The 16,583-nt window shown below is 46.4% G+C and overlaps 1 protein-coding gene across 4 annotated transcripts in view; it reads right to left on the bottom strand.

Moving 5' to 3' along the window:
- Window positions 1-15,750: 15,750 nt before the first annotated feature.
- Window positions 15,751-16,583, bottom strand: part of CNTNAP5 (contactin associated protein family member 5) — a 421,643-nt gene continuing 420,810 nt past the window's right edge. For all 4 annotated transcript variants that reach the window (XM_073305030.1, XM_073305029.1, XM_073305027.1 and 1 more), the window contains one exon: window positions 15,751-16,495. In XM_073305030.1, coding sequence (XP_073161131.1) covers window positions 16,397-16,495 — 99 coding nt within the window. In that variant the 3' untranslated portion in view covers window positions 15,751-16,396. The remainder of the gene's footprint in view (window positions 16,496-16,583) is intronic.

A 16,583-nucleotide genomic window follows, 5' to 3' on the forward strand; every position in this document is an offset into this window, starting at 1 on the left:
ACAATCAACGGAAGCCTCCTGTACTTACCCAACTATGTTGAGTTTTTCTTTAGTAGGGAGCTATGTGATAAGAAACAAGTATTGCAGGGAAGGATCCTGCACGGGCTGGAAGACTGATCAGGCAATCTAGAAGGTCTTGATTCAGTGACTGTTCTTGTGGGGCTTCACTGCTTTTTGCTTATGTTGACAAAAGACCCTAAAAAACCCCCAGTGCAGGCAGAATTCTTTCTTTGGTGCCTACTTGCCCATACAGTGAGTCAGTGGCAGAAATGAAACACTTACTGACTCCTATGCATTCTATGCAACTAGGTAACTTATGGGGAGTTTTTTCTATGTATTGTCCCTTTACGTTTCCAGGAGTTTTTTCAGGAGGTCTCTGTAGTTATATGCAGCGGTGGTGTAGCCACATTGAAGGACTTTAAAGAGACAAGGTGTGGGGGGGTATCTTTTATTGGACCAGCGTACATTGGGGAGAAAGACAAGCTTTTGAGCTTACACAGAGCTGACCTGAAGAAGAGCTCTGTGCAAGCTTGAACACGTGTCTCTCTCCCCAACAGAAGTTGGTCCAATAAAAGATACTACCTCACCCACCTTTTTTCTCGATATGTAGTAAACCAGTTCTTGGAATCTATGACTCAAAAGTGCCAGTAGATGGCGGTCAAGAATATGTGACATTTCCCCCCCCTGGGTTTTGTAAGTCTGGTAAATCATATCCTGGTTGTGAACTGCAATTGGCATCTTGCATGCAGCTCTTTCCATGCAATTTTTAACAGGAGTCTGCTGTCCTCTCGAGGCACCCTGCCATTTTACGTTCAGCACGGCATGCTACACAAGGGGCAAGCACATTGCGCACTCTCTTTCTCTCCCTAAAATTGAGACTTTCCTTTTGGATTAAGGGGAAAAACAAAATAAACCAAAGCAAAAGTAAAGCCATTTAGATGCAAAGTTCATGGTTGCTCTTTGTGTCTGGGAAATCATGATAAACACGACTCTGCTTCCTCCCTTCGCACTTGCAGGGCATGCTCACGAGAATGCACATTTGATACAGCACTGAAGAGCATTCCGGTTAGGGCTGCCAGTTTTGGTTGGACATATCCCTGTAGGTTTCATTGCATGATCCAATATTTCATTAAAGAGTAATCTTTTGTTCCTGGCGACTCCAGGACAATCCTGGAGGGGGTGGGGGGGTTGGCAACCCTAATTCTGGCATTCTTTGTCTGTATATCCTAGCATAATTTCAGGGACAGCAGCCCTAGTCCTTGTATGAGCCTTACCTCTCCCAGTCCACTGCAATGGGCTATGGAACAGAATAAAGCACTTTCTCCTTCTTGACCCAAAACGCAACTTTAACTTCATCCTTAGGGATAAGGTTATTCTGCTGAGAACAGAGGGCCCATTTATTGGGCTGAATGAGACAGCCGATGGTCTCGGTAAAGCCGTGCTTTGGGATTAAGACTTGGGTTCAGTTCCCAGCCCTGCCACATATACCCTGTGTAAATTAATCTCTCTTTGCCTCAGTTTCCCCATTGGTAAAACTGGGCTAATAGTTCTTTATCTATTTACATGATCATCTCTACATGGCAGGACACTATCTCTTACTATGTGCAGTGCCTGGCACGGTGTGGTTCAGATCTTGGTTGGGGCTTCTAAGCGAGATCACGATTCAAGTAGTTAATAGAAGGAGTAAATGCCTCACCATCCATTGCTCTTCCATGCAGCTGACTGCAATGTGGTTTGGAATTGCTTCTGTTGCATATAAAGATGACTGCAAAAAAACCCCAAACACACACCAAGATAGGTTCATTGCCTTCAGCTTCTTAGTTCCTCTCCCCCCAGAAGAATGAGATGGACTTTCCTGAAGACACAGCAGGCGTGTTTGACTTTCCCCTGGAGCCCAGAAGCCTTCAAAGAGGCCTGACATGGATACTTGAGCCCCTTTTGGAGGCTTCCATCTCTGAATTGCAGCCCCGCTCCCACCCTCATCTGTGAGGGACCCCATCAGCCACTCCGGGAAAGGAATTGGGGCCAAGGTCCAGCAGGAGAAGTTGACTAAGCAGCAAGTGCCCCTTGGAGAATTGCAAGCAAACGGCAGCTAAAAGGGCACTGAGTGAATGCCAAGGGGCTGCTCCAAAGCCCATTGATGTCAGTGGGATTGAGCCTTAAAGCAGCAGTGTCTCCCCTGTGTACTTTCATGCCCTCATCTAGAGGGATCATGGGCAGCCTAGCTCCTGCCCCAGCCATGCCTCTCTGGCTGGTGGAAGGAGCAGGGAGTGTTATGGAGCGAGAGACCCTCCACTTAGCTGGCCAAGGATCCTTGAGTTTGAAGCCCTGTGTAGCCACAGGTCCTTTGCCCCTGCTGCTTTTGGTGTCCTCACCCTCTGCCTTCTCCATCTCCCTGCCAGTCCTGCAGAGTTGTCCTGTTTTGTATCTGTATGTTCTTCTCAATGCAGTTCTACACAGGAGGGGAATGACCAGGCCCTTAGCCGGTGTCTTTTCAGCAATGGGGGCCTGGGTGGGTGTTACAAGAAGAGAGGTCGTAGATGGGATTCAGGGTGATGTTGTGGTTAGAAACAAAAGACTGGGTTCTGTTCTCTGGCTCTGCCACAGACTTACTGCATGGCCCTGAGCCAGATAGTGTCTCTTGGCCTCAGTTTCCTTGTTAGTAAAAGGATGCAGGAAGAGGAGGATACGTCCCTGCAGCTCACACAGCTAGTTGGGAAACAGGAAAAGAAAACCGTGCTAATGTTCATTTCTGATTTCTCATTGAAATTCCATTCCTGTCGAAATTTTCCGACCAGCTCTACTTGAGGCTTAATTTGCTAATAGTTCTAAAGTGCTTGGAGAGCCTCAGCTCAGGCTTCCTGTAGAAGGGCCTGATCCAAAACCCTCTGAAGTCAGGGAGAGTCTTTCCAGTCTTGGGGTTTGGATCAGGCCCTCAGTGCAAAGTAGCATTACTGTGGAATAGGGACAGTGAAGAGTAGATGGAAGGGTGAGGATGTTCTGATTGAGTGACGTTGCAGTTAGTTGGCATCCCCGCTATCGAGTCACTTGAGACACGTTAATGATGGATTGGGCCAAATATCATATTTAAGACCCCCTTTAATTACTTTTCCCCTTGCAATCCACTCTGAGAAAGAAACATTTAGTTCCACTGCCCCAGAATCATGAGATGGGACCGAATTGTGACTGTTTCGTGGGCAAAGAATGCTGCACTGGTGTTTTCTCAACTTACTTCCTCCTCTGCACCTGCTCAGCTGTGCTGGTTGGTCCATTGGTGCTGCAGCCCAGATGCTACCTACCCTCTACCCTTCTGTCCGTCCAACAGCCTGGCAGTGGCTCCTATTCCCCGCCCCCTGTGCAGTGGCTGGTCATGCAGGTAACTCAGGCAGATGCAAAGGAGAGCAAAGGATACTAAGTAACCTTTCTCCTGTTTATAAGATACAGAGATTGTTCTCCTGTCACTTCCAGATAGAAATGACACTTCCACACTCAGAAGAAATTGGAGACTCAACAATTTTTGTTATAGGAACGACATCCACTTCAAGTTGTCTGTGGTTCAACACCACATTTCTGGACATCTGAACTGGTTGGGAAGGATTCATTATTTTTCTCTCTCTCTCAGGTATTCTCTTGGGTGAAATTAAGAGAAAGAAAGAAAGTTTAAGATGTTGATCTCTGAGAGGGTACCAGGGAATCAATCACTGTGCTATCCTCGTGGGTCAGAAGAAAATGTTTTTCAAAGGCTAGGTAATTAAAGAAAAGAAAACAGGCTAATAATTTACATGTTTGAAGACTGTTCTTTACAGTGTGTGAGTTGTGACTCCAGAGAAGATCCAGGCAGAAAATGGTCATTGAAAACAATTTGAAAAAGTGTGGGGAGCAGCGTGGAGGATAGTCGTGAAACTTGTGCACATGCAATGTTTTTTGTTTTCCTACCCACTCTACCACAGGAGACCTTTGAGATGCAGATGAAGCAGCTAACACACAAGAGTATTGGTCTCATTTCCAGTTTGCAGATGCATGAGGTGACTGATCCAAAGTCTGCTGAGCTCTGTGAGAGTCTTTCCATGAGTCTTGTCCAAAGTGACACTCAGAGGTTGAGGACCTCCTCTAGTGTCCAGTAAAAGCAGTGGAAAGATTCCCGTTGACTCTGTCACTGACCTACTTGGGCAAGTCATTTCGGGTCTGATCCAAAGCACGGAGATGGAAATACATCTCAGGAGTCACGATAGATGTCCTCTTCATAGGCCAGAAGCAACCATTAGATCTTCTAGTCTGAGGTCCTGTATAACACAGGCCATAGAATACCTTCTAAGATTTGGATTACACTCTCCAGATAGGGTTACATCTTATTGAGATTTTATTCAGCCGTTAGGCAAAGCTTCTGAGACTACAGTAGTGAACATGGTATAAATACTTATATCTCTAGTTAAGGAATGAGTAGGGACTTCACAATTTAGCTCATAGATAGATAGAACTGGGAAATACATTTCATGTCTGATAATTTATTGAATGTTTAGAGTCAGGGAACAAGCATTTTGGGGGGAGTGGGGAGGGTGAGGAATTTCCTTGGCTTTCCCCCATAATAAATCACTGGCTGTATGCGAGTCAGCAAACCCAAAAGTCTACACCAAAGCAGTAATGATGATGATCCTTTAAAATCCAATCCTATGGGCAAGTGATGTCATTTTCTGGGGAATAGCTGCTGTGTGACTCTGAGACTCCCTGATAATGAATGCGAAAATGACTCTTTAGGAGCAGACATTGCTTTTGGTATCCCAAGAGAGATGTATATTAATAACGAGGGATGCTACTTCTGGGGTAGATGCCCTAATTGGGTTGATACCTTCGTCAGTGTCTATTAGTTGGTTAAGAAAAATATCAGCAGATAATTAATGCTTCAGGGACTTAGGGAAAAGACCAGAATCCTTCCAGCTCCCAAGGGATGCTTAGAGAAATACATGTATTTAGAGAAATGTATTTAGCTTAGAACCTCTGGTTGCCTTCCCCAGACTTGAAGAAAAGCTCTGTGAATTTTGCTCTCTTATACCTTCCACCAATAGTAGTTGGTCCAATAAAATATATTACCTCACCTATTTATTTTGTCTCGCTGTAGAGAAATATGAGCAGGTGAAAAATTATTTACTATTTTATTTGTTTTTATTTCAACTGTCATTTTTTTCCTGGTAAAGAAAAACACAACTAGCTTTTAACAGATGGAAATTATGGGCCTCATTTCTCGTCTGAACTACACATTTTTATATTGGTGTAACTCCAGTCATTTCAATGGGGCAACTCCTGATGTACACCAGTGTAGGTGAGAGGGGAGTCTTGCCCGTAAACTGCACTATTGACCTCTCGAGCAAAGGTGTGAGTAAGCTCTGTGATCTTTGGGGCCAGATCTTACGCTGGTGAACTTCCATGGAAGTCGAAGGAACTACACCCAGTTACCCTGGTTGAGGATTTGGCTCAGTGCATTGATTCTGGGGCTCAAGCACGCACTGCAAAAAATAGGGGGTGCTCAGCAAGGAGCATGGAAGTAGGTGGAAGGCGCATGTACGTGGTGCAAGGAGCAGGTATGTGGTGCACAGTGACACCAGAAGGCACACGCGGGCAAAACCAAAAGTCAGCGCAACTGGTGAAAACAGGCTGTTAGTTGGTTATTAAATGTGAAGGCACCTGTTCAGCGATGGTGACTCAGTTTGTTTTAGCATCTGCTCCAGTCAGCAGGACTTTTAGGCAATGCCTAGGTTAGGGGAAAGCCATGCAAAGGTGAAGAAGCTGTGGACAGGGGTGAGATGGGTCATGCCATAGCCAGCGAATGAGAATGAGAGCCACAAGAACTATATACTATAGGGGTCAGAGCAGTGGTCCATCTAGCCCAGTATCCTGTCTTCGGACAGCAGTCAATGCCAGATGCTTCAGGGGGAATGAACAGAACAGGGCGGGGGGGGGGGGGGGGATTTCGAGTGATTTCCTGCTTAGGCCCTCCATCTCCGGTTCTAAGACACGTGTGGGCTTTAAGCCATCACTAAGAACCTGATCCAAAGCCCACAGAAATTAACAGGTTATTATTTATTTGTATTGTGGTAATATGTACAGTCCCCAATCACAGACCAGGTCTCTAATGTGCTAGATGCTGCCCCCAAGCTTTAACAGAATCCCAGTGCTCTTGGGGTTGTACAGTCATAGGTTCCTTATCCAAAGAAGCCATTGCAGTCAATCGGATCTTTTCATTGGCTTCATTGGGCTTTCAGTCAGAACCAAAATGATTGTACTAAACAACTTATCAAGTATCAGAGGGGTAGCTGTGTTAGTCTGTATCCACCAAAACAACGAGGAGTCCGGTGACACCTTAAAGACTAACAGATTTATTTGGGCATGAGCTTTCGTGGGTAAAAAACCCACTTCTCCAGATGCATGGAGTGAAAATTACAGATACAGGCATAGATCTACTGAAAAACATAGATAAACCACATAGAATCAGTTTTTATTTCTTTCTGGACCCAATTGGCTTGTCCTTACTGTGCACTGAGAAATCCTGTGAGCGGGAATTAGGGATTCCCCTGCTTTCTATTCATTTCAATGGGAAATGGAAATCTCATCACTCGCCGGGAGTTTTTCACTCTCCTGTGCATGGCACTGCTGTTCCCACAGTACATCACTGAACTCTGGAGGCATCTAATACAATCATTGTCCCCTCTCCTCGGGAGGGGTGGATTCTCCTATCAATATGCAGGGCTTCAGCTCTTCGCCTTCCATTAATGTTTCTGCTCTTGCAGGGAGATGGATTCTATTTAGCCTTTCCCATTTCTAAGTCTTTGATCATGAGAATTAGCTGGATTGTGATGGTCCTTGCTTGCCTGTGGGGGATGCTGCCAAGACAGCCTCACTTTACTCAGCCAAGGGAAGCCTGTTCACAGTAGCAGTCCCTGCTCTCTAGTAGAACAGAGACTGCTTGTGCATGCTTTCCACTGGGGAGTAAGCCCTCAAAACTGGGGTGGGAAGGAGGTGAACTCCTGGCCCTTCTCCCACAGCCTTGGACACCGTCCTATGGAGCATTCTGGAGAGCGAAAGCTACTTCACCCTTATGGCTGGACCAGACTGTGCACCTCTGCATGCTGGTCCATAAGTGGAGAAGTAGTATACAAGCCAGCCCTTTGCACTGCGTAATGAATATACCACAGGGATTGGGCTGGGGGGGGTGTCATTCCTTTATATACTGGAGTCCTTTAGCTGTGTGTGTGTGTGTGTGAGCTCATAATGGGCCTGCCTTCCTTTTCAGCAGTTTCTTTCCTCATGACATTTATCCCTTTGCTGGTAGGTGAGGGTAGAGCTGCGAGAAAAAAAAATGTTTAATAGTTTTTTAATTAATAAAAGCTCTTTTGGGGTCCCAAAATCTGTTTCTCCAATTCAAGTTGAATTTGGCAAAGGGTTAGGATTGAATTTTTTTTCTCAAAAGACTGCAAATGTTTTGTTTCAACCATTGTATTTTGAAACATTGTGTTTCAAATTGATCTTCGGCCATTTCCTTTTTTTAAAAAGTACAACAAAATACCTGACGTAGCCAGTTCAAACCCCAACCTTGAAAAACAAAATGTTTTGTGTTGACTCAAAATGTTCCCCTGCATTTGTTTGTTTTGCGACCAACTTTGAAGGGCTGCGGGGGGGGATGTGGTTCCAGTTGAACCTCATTTTTTGAAGGTAATTTTTTCCATTTGTGACTTGACCTGAGACGTCTGGTATTCGCTCAGCTTTAGTGGAAGGGTCTCACATCACACACGGCGTTCTTGCTAAGAAGAAGCAGGTGCTTTTCTAGAGACCTGAGGATTAGCTGCATTTCGAAGGGAAGGATTCATATGGTCCAGTCTCCAGTGTAATTTCTTAACACGTCCCGTCATGACTGAAAGAAAATCCTGAGAGAGAACATTTTGGGAGAGGACATTTTAAGAGAGGACGTTTTGCTAAACCCAGAGCGTGTTGCCCGCGGGAGAAGTGAGGGTTTTTCAAGTGTCCTCGTTGTCTGAAAAGCCACCTGTCATGGAACAGAACAAACACGCATGCCATGTAGGAAGATGTGGGCCTGTTGGAAGTTTTTTTTTTTAATCGAGACCCCGGTGCAAAAATAAGGTATTAAATTGCAATCACGGCTTCCCCTGGGATCAGTAAACATATTGCAGTCAAGTGAGCTCTAGTCAAATGCCCTCAGCCTGAGCGACACACCCATCTTGCCCTGCGCAAAATTTCTTGCTTACAGCGTGTTTCCTGATGTGAAATCAATATCCCAGTGGCAGGCAGATGGGACGGTGGTTTTTACTTCCATCGGAATCATCCTGATTTGCTATCTAAGCTGGAGCTGGTGTTCGGAGCTGGCTGTGTTGTGAAAGGAACTCAGGTGGTGAGGGAGGCAGCCAAATGAAAATGGTGTTTTGAGTGGGGAGGTGCAATTTTGACAGGGTTATTTGTCTGACCACCAGAGGGTCAACTTCAGGAATTTAACCCGTGACCTCAGGATCTTAAAACCTCTACTGCAGGGGTATTCAATGACATTTTCTGGGAGAGGGGGTGGATAAGGCAATGTCCAAATCTTGGCCGACAGGCTCTTCAGAGCGAATGCATGGCAATGCTTGTTGTAGCCGGCAGGGATTGACAGCCTATGGCATGCATGCCAAAGATGGCACCTCAGCTGATTTTTGAATGGCTCACAGACTGCCAGTCCAATCAGGGCATGTGCTGGGATGCTCTTCCCCCCCTGTTTACCGTCGTGGCACATGTCCGCGCTGAATTGGGTAATCAGGATTTTTGGCCCCAAGCGTGGAGAGAGGGAGGGGGAGTGGTTGTTGGAGACAGGGGCCTCCTTAGTATTGCTTGAATGGAGGGAGCTGGGGGAAGAGGGTGGTAGAGGGGGAGCTGAGAGAGGCCCCAGGGGGCCATGGAGTGACACTTCCCGCTCAAAGGTCATCCTGCCCCTGCCTCCCTTGTCCTGTGCCCAGCTCCTGCTCCCAGCTGGGGACTATGTTGTAAGGACAGCCCTGCCCCCTGGCTCCAGCTCTGACCGAGGATGGCTCTGCTACTCCGTTTTAGCCCCTGTGCCCCCCTGCCTGGTCCTGGCTGCAACGTCCCTGCCTGTGGGTGCCCCTCCCCTCCCCCATGGCACCTACCTCCTCCTGGGGAGGGAAAGCAGCCACCTGGCAGGGCAGCACAGGGGCCAGAGCCACCCACGAGGGCATTCTGTTTGGACCCGTGCAGCCCCTGTGGGAGTGAGTGGGGAGCACACAGAGGCAGGTCAGGGGAATGCAGGGTTCAGAGCCCCCGGGAGCTTGGAGTGAGCTGAAGCTGCATAACAGGGTCAGCATTACCATGGGGGGGGGGGGAAGCATGACGGCATAGCTGATGCCTGGTGGGTCAAACAGAAGGCTCTCATGAGCCAGACTGAAGAAATGGCTCTTAACAGTGGCAGATGCACAAGCGCTATACCTGGTTTGGCCACTAGAGGGGGACAATGAGCTACACTGAAACACAAGGACCCCCCCACCCAAATTTGGCCCACGTACTAGACAATACATACCCTATACACACACACACACACACACGACCGAAAAGCAGAGTGAATGGATCAGAGGGAGAATGGAAAGCTTAAGTGAGATGAAGCCACAGCTACGTTAATGTCTTTCTTCTTCAAATGCAGAAAGACGTTGATTCCCTTCTGCAGCCCATTGTGTGTGGTAATATATTAATGTTACAGCTGCCAGAACAAAGGACATCGATAATTTTCAGGCTGTCTAAGCGACTGTAATTCAACGTAGCTATTTTCTTAATTGTACCCTGAGCCATCGATGGCCAAGCAGCAGAATTCCACAGCAGCGGCGCTCGCTGGTATTTAATCTACCTCCTTGTATCAATAACGCTCGCATTGTAAATAGCAGGGGAATTATGTTGGCAACAGGAGTGAGCATTTACTCGCCAAACGTGTTTAGGATACTGACGGGGTGTTTGTCTGGAGGGTGATTAAAAAGAGGGTAAAGGTAAGATACATGTCACCTCCCTGGGCTTGTACTCCCATCTCACCAAACCCACCAAACCCAGGGACAGCCCCTAAACTAGAGCAGCCCCACTGAATAGCCCAGCATTGAGTTATGGCAGTTTAGGCTCCATTCCTGGAGGTGTCTAGGTTAAGGAAGTTTTACACTGATGTACGGCCTTGATGAAGTTACACCAGGGCCATTTCCTAAAACTAGACAATCCCTACATTGCTGGCACTTGTGGTTGGCAAGCAAATCTTCAAAAGGCACAGTGATGCAGTGACGTGTGAGGGCTTAGTGACACAGGGAAATACAATGGCATACTGATTGTGGCATAATTATATTATACCACTATAGTTATACTGGCGTATATATACCACTCAAGTTACAGTGTTATAACGCCCCATGAGGGCCCTCTTTTTACCGAATAATAGAACCTTGTTCTGGTTTAGTCTGCCATTTAAAAAAAGGTGTCCGCTAAAATGGAAAAAAAGCATGTATTCTGGAATAAGAGGGCCCTCATGGGGGAGTTATAAGATTATAGCTCCAGCAGTATAATTATACTGTTGTAGTTATGTGGGTAAATTTGCCTATGTAGACAAGCCCTGAAACAGTGTGAATTGCCCTTGTTCTTTGCAATTGGGTGTTAGTGTAGATGCCCAACGGTGGTTACAAATGTTGACTTGTAAATTAGCATTTCACTACTAGTGCTGTGCGTGTAGGAAAGGAAAAGGAGGCACTTGTCATTTTGTAATGGTATGTTTACTTGCTATATGTTGGTTGTTTCCATGTGCTGTATAGAATTCCAAACAGGATGCGATCCCTGGTAAACAAGGGAAACTAAGCTGAGACTCAGGCTGTGTTGAAACTTGTCATGCACAATCTCGCTCATCTCCTGGAGACTTAACTATGGAAAAGAAGAAAAAGTAGTTTTCCTTAATCGCAAATACAAGTCATTTCCGACTGAGAGCACCACACACCCTCCATGTGCAAGGAAACACAACAACATCTAAATGAATGTAAGGGAATGTGTACAAAATCTCACCCACACCAGGCAAAAATCTGGACCTGAGCACCGGGAGTCATGTCAGCTGGCATAGAAGTGAGTGGTGCCAGTTAAACAGATGGTCAGGGAGACATCGATCTTGCAAAGAGCGAACTGGCTGATGGAGAATGTGTGGTGTACTCTAAAAAGGACTAGTAGGCATCGCCAGCTAGCATATGCTTCACATTACAAAATATGCTGCGGTGGACAGTGCATGCCTTGTAACCCTTAGACCATGACCCCCCCGATGGTCCCTGAAAGGCATGTGAGCATAGGCCCCACCTCTCATAAAAGCAGCGAGAGTACAAAATGTTGAGTGATGCACTGAGCACCAAAGGAATGGAAGGTATGTTTTGCTGGTGTAATTATACTGGTAAATTTCTCCATGCTGAGCATGGCATGGCTCACCATCGAGTATGTGTGATATTCCTGCATCTCAGTTTTGTTTAGCAGAACCCTCTCCTTGTGCTTCGGGGGTAGGTACGAATCGCACTAGTGTTCATTTTCTCAAGACAGCTCTCTCTGACAGCTACATGCTGCAGGTATTTCTACAACTACTCTGTGCTGGGATTACAAAGCTGCTGTATATTGCTGGGGTTTTTTTATTCAGGTCACTCCAACCGAGTTCAGTAAGTAACAGACTGGAAGGAGCTAATGCAGACTGTGCCATCTAATTTATTGCAAAACCTATCTCCCCCCTAGCAGTGGCCAGAACAGTTTTTTTGGGAATTAGGACAACTGTGTTGAAATTGTTACTCAAATTCCTGCTTCTATGATGAAATAATTCCAGCTGCACTGGGTCAAGATTGCTTGAATTCAGATGCTCCTGACGGGCATAATTATAATACTATCTGCTGGTTTACTGGCAGTTTCTCTCTATAGGTACAGGCTACTGGGGTATCTGACTGTAACACGGACAGACCCCAGTCATCACCCGGTGGGATCGAACCTGGGACCTCTTGAGCTAAGTGCCATGGCGCTTAGAGATTAATGAGTCTGCTCCAGCCTTAGCTAAGTGGTCTCGGTGCCACTCGAGGGGAAAGAGCACCATGCCCAGGAGGTGTGTGGGTTACAAAGTCACCCTAGCTGAGGAAGTGTGTCCCGAGCTTCAGAGACTTCCCAGTTGAAATCTCAGACGAGCCCCCACTTGTAACACCGACAGGTCCTGGTCTAGTGGGTGGGATCGAACCTGGGACCACTGGAAGCTAAATGCACGAGCCTCTACGGCATGAGCTAAAAGCCACATGCCCCTTAGCTAAGGCTGTAGCAGACTCATTAAGTGGTCTCGGTGCTACTAGAAAGGACAAAGCAGCACTCCCAGGAGGTGTGCGGGTTACATGAGCACCTGACTCTCATTGCGAGTGCCTAGAAAGTAGATATGCTCTAGGTCAGGTAGGGAATTCAGGGATGGATAATGGGCACTATTACACAGGAAGTCAGAGGGGCCCTTTCTCCTCCTCTAAGCTATGAATGAATTTATCCTCACACCACCCCAAGAGGCATGGCAGCATTAGCCCTGTTTTGCTGAAGCACAAACAGTAAATCATTGGCCCAGGGGCACTCACGGAGGCTACAGCAGAGCTGGGCATTGAAGCCAGATATCTGGAGTCTCCACCCAGGGCTTGGACCGTCTTTCCTCCCCACGGAAGCTGAGCTCACCGCGCATCATCCACAAATGGCCGCATTTTATTCTTCACTATCAACTGAACACCCACGACCCCTTACAACAGCGGTCCCCAAGTGTGTGTGTGTGGGGGTGGTGGTGTGGAGGAACGTTTAGTGGGGGGGGCGCAGCGGGGCTTAGATCAGCCCCCCCCATAGGGGTGGGGAGTGAGTGCCACCTACTCCCTGAGCCTTGCTCCAGTCCCGCCCCCATCCCCAGCTTTGGTGCAGCCCCACCCCTTGAGAGCCACAGCCCCATCTTTGGGGAGGGGTGTGGGGGGTCTGGGCGGGGTGTGCGGGGGGTGTGACCCTCAAAAGTTTGGTGATTGCTGCCTTACAAGGCTTGAATCCAATACGCTGAACCAGCCCTTCCGAGAGAATGTGCTACTTGCAGGTGTGAGGGAAATACCCCAGGCCTGATTCTCAGCTGGGGCAAGTCAGCGTAGCATTGACTTCAGGGCTGATTTATTCCAAAGGCTCTAGCCCCACCAGAGGAATCTTGAACCCATCGTATGTGTGAAATAAGTGTTCTCCCCCCGCCCCTTCCCGGCTGTTCTTTTGAGCTGACTGCTTGGCAAAACTGACTTACGCTTGCCCTTTAAACGTGTTTGCTGTCTTTGCAAACACACGTCTTGTATTATGGAGGCTGAAACGTTCCGTTCTGAAGCTCTCTATTTTGTAGGCTCCGCTTGACCTTAATACATGGCTCTTCTCTTTTAAATCCAATCTTTTCCATACCCCATTCTATCACTGGTTTGTTTTGACATATAACAAAACCAATTCCTGGAAACACTGACAAAGCTATGTGTTTGCCATAGCACTGCCTTCCCCCCTCTTGCTATTGCAGATGCTTGGCCGTCAACAAATGTCTAGAAATGTTCCTCTTACTGTAAATGATACATATGTAACTTACAGCTGTTCTGTATCGCCTGAGGGCTTTGCAGCCCGCACACTAACAGGGCCTGATTCCCCTCTGCCAAACACCATCTGTTCGCCGTTTCCAGCTGTGCAAAATGGATGTAATGCCATTCCAGGGGTGGGAGTGAGCGGGGAACTTTTGGCACAGAGCTGTGGTGCAAAAAGATTATAATCCTGGTCAGGTGAAGAGCCCCATTTGGCATAGACTGGGCATAGCAGGCTCCATGCTGTGCTTCTTTGTAGCTTCCAATGTAGGAGCTATGTTGAGGACATAGCTGGCTAAATGGGCATGGCTGAATCACCTTTGTGCGCTAGTGAACCCCACCTGCAAGACAAACCCCTGGGGTCTCTGCAGCATAGCCACATTGGAGCTACCCTCAGAAAAATCTGGGAAGCCTACTGTATGCGCTTGTTACAATACCTTCTGATATAACATCACTCCTTTTATTTTTGAATGTTCATCAAGATGACTTTCAAGCACAGACTCTCCCTAGGAGAGGAGAGAGCAGGTATCAGGCTATTGTCTATTGACAGCTGTAGAGGTGGGGGCTCAGTCAGGCAGTCCTATAAAAGGACATTCATTTTATGGCATTAAAGGCAAACCTTTTAATACGGGTACAGCAAAAAACATGTATGTTTAATAGAGCTGGGCAAACACTGTTCCTATGAATATTAATTAGGCTCTTTTAATTCATTCAATTTTTAATGTTCATTTCCTGGGAATAGCCTCACAAATGATCTTACCAGCAGGAATATTGATGGAAATACTGAATTTTGAATTATTCTTGACTATTCAACTTGTTGCTGTGCCTTAGAAACCTGCATCTTAGAATTACACCTATCCAAGCAGGAAACGAGATAATGCCATGTGATCAGTACGTCCAATTACGTGTAGAATTATCCAACATTGCTCAATGGAATCTTGGTGAGGCTAAAATAAAAAAAAAGGTCTAGATCCAAGTACTGAAGAAAGCAGCCACACTTAGATTAGGAAGGGGAAACGTATACCTGGTATCAATCTTTAAGCTTCAGGACATAGGCTCATTGCCAGCTGAGGTCAGGCAAAGGGGTCATGTCCCGCTACTGTTTTGGTATTATACTAATTACACACAAGACATGATTTTTGCTTTTGTTTGAAAGCCTGTAGAAGGTTGAAAGACTACACTGACCACTGAGCTGCTGATAGTAGGATGGGGTTGTAGCAAATCACTCATAGAAAAGTGCAGCCGTGAAAGAACTTTACCCTGTCGAATGCCATCAGGTACTGTACAACATCTCATGTAAATACGTGACACACATGTGGATGCTGCACAAGATGAGAATTCATTATCTTGTTTAGCAGAAGAGGCCAGCAAGAGCTGACTCGAGGTAGATTTGACTGTAAATACATTTGCCATCTGTCAGGACATCTTGGGTGTCTCTTTCAAACACAGCTAACTCCATAACCTGAAGATTAATGGCTCTTTTCCAGACCAGCAAGTGGAAACATGTATTGCCATTACCCAACCGTAATTATTTAATGTAGTCCTCTTTAAATGCCTTCAGCCCATCATGTGATGGCTCAGGGAGAAAGACAAAAAGCATTTTCCAAAGAAAAGGAGTCTAAAGAAGCCATTTGGGGCTAAAACCAAAAGGCTTTTAGATATGTTCCAATGGAAAGGCTTGCTCAAGAGGAGTGTTCTGGTCCCAAAATAATGAAAAATCATAGTATAAGGTATATTTTCTTAATGAAGGGTGGGAAAAACTAACATGTTATGCAGGAGGTCAGAATAGATTATCATAACAGTCCCTTCTGGCTTTAAATGGCTCTGTTTACTCCCCACAGCTGTCCTCTGGGTTGGGTTAGTGTTTCTCCCCACTAGCGTTTCTCCTCGGTGAACATGTGGCCGTTGCTAGCATGTTTAGGGCTAATCTGGTCAGATGACTTGTGTGCAGATCTCTTGCAAAGCAATTGTATGGCTACACAGTATCAGTGGATAGATGGTTGCCACCGGGCCAGCGAAAGTAGGACTAGGGGCTCCAAACAGGAGAACCTTCTTTTCAGGTGCTCCACTTCTCCCTCTCCCTTGAGCCACGCTTTTGGAAGCTTTTTGACATGGTTGGTTACATCCTTTTTATTTTCAGTTTTTATTCAAGTACAAATGCCTCCACATTCTGCATCCCCACTCCGAATTAGAAACAGAAGCAACTAAATAGAGAGAAGCTGTCAGGTGGTGGGTTTTTTGTAGACCAGAAGAGGAAGCTCAAAGGACTGGAGCAACCCTCAGCCCATTTGCAGATCTACAAGGCTAAGTAAACTCTGGATAAGCAATGGAGATTTTGGATGCTTATCCAATCTAACCCCCGAGTATGAACCTTTTGAAGTTACCCATGACTTTACTCCATTACTGTTTTCTGGTGCCTATTTCCTGAATCAGAGGTTGGGAATTTCAGAAGAGCCCCAGGGCTTAATAGGCTCAAAACCCAATGTGATTGAGAGCCTAACTCTTAGAGTCCCAAACAGAAATAATGAGACAGAGGCCAGATCCAACACTACAGCTCTGTGTGATGGTGACTCTGAATCCCAGTCTAACCCCTGAGATATCTTGTTCATGCTCTCTCTCTCTGGCAGTGGTGAGTCACACAGGAAAAGTGTGGGAGCTAAAGCACATCTCCAGCCATGACTTTAGACACATTTGCCCTCCTGCGCTTCAGAGGCAGGGGCTGCAAAGCAGCTTTAATTGGCTCCGGCAGGGCTGTGGAGCAGTGATCAGATAGCCTGTGACAGCACTTTTAGCAACCTTTGAAATCGATAAAGCCAAGTTGCAGGAGTTTCATGTTTTATTAGCATCCAGGCGCACCCTCGTGCCTAGAAGAGAGTGATGTAAAAGAATGAAAATAAGATTAGTGTTTTTAACTGCCCATTTAGCTAAGAAAAACACAGCAGGAGGCACTTG

Source organism: Lepidochelys kempii, chromosome 11, assembly GCF_965140265.1.
Source record: "Lepidochelys kempii isolate rLepKem1 chromosome 11, rLepKem1.hap2, whole genome shotgun sequence".
In the NCBI taxonomy this organism is placed as follows: Eukaryota; Metazoa; Chordata; order Testudines; family Cheloniidae; genus Lepidochelys; species Lepidochelys kempii.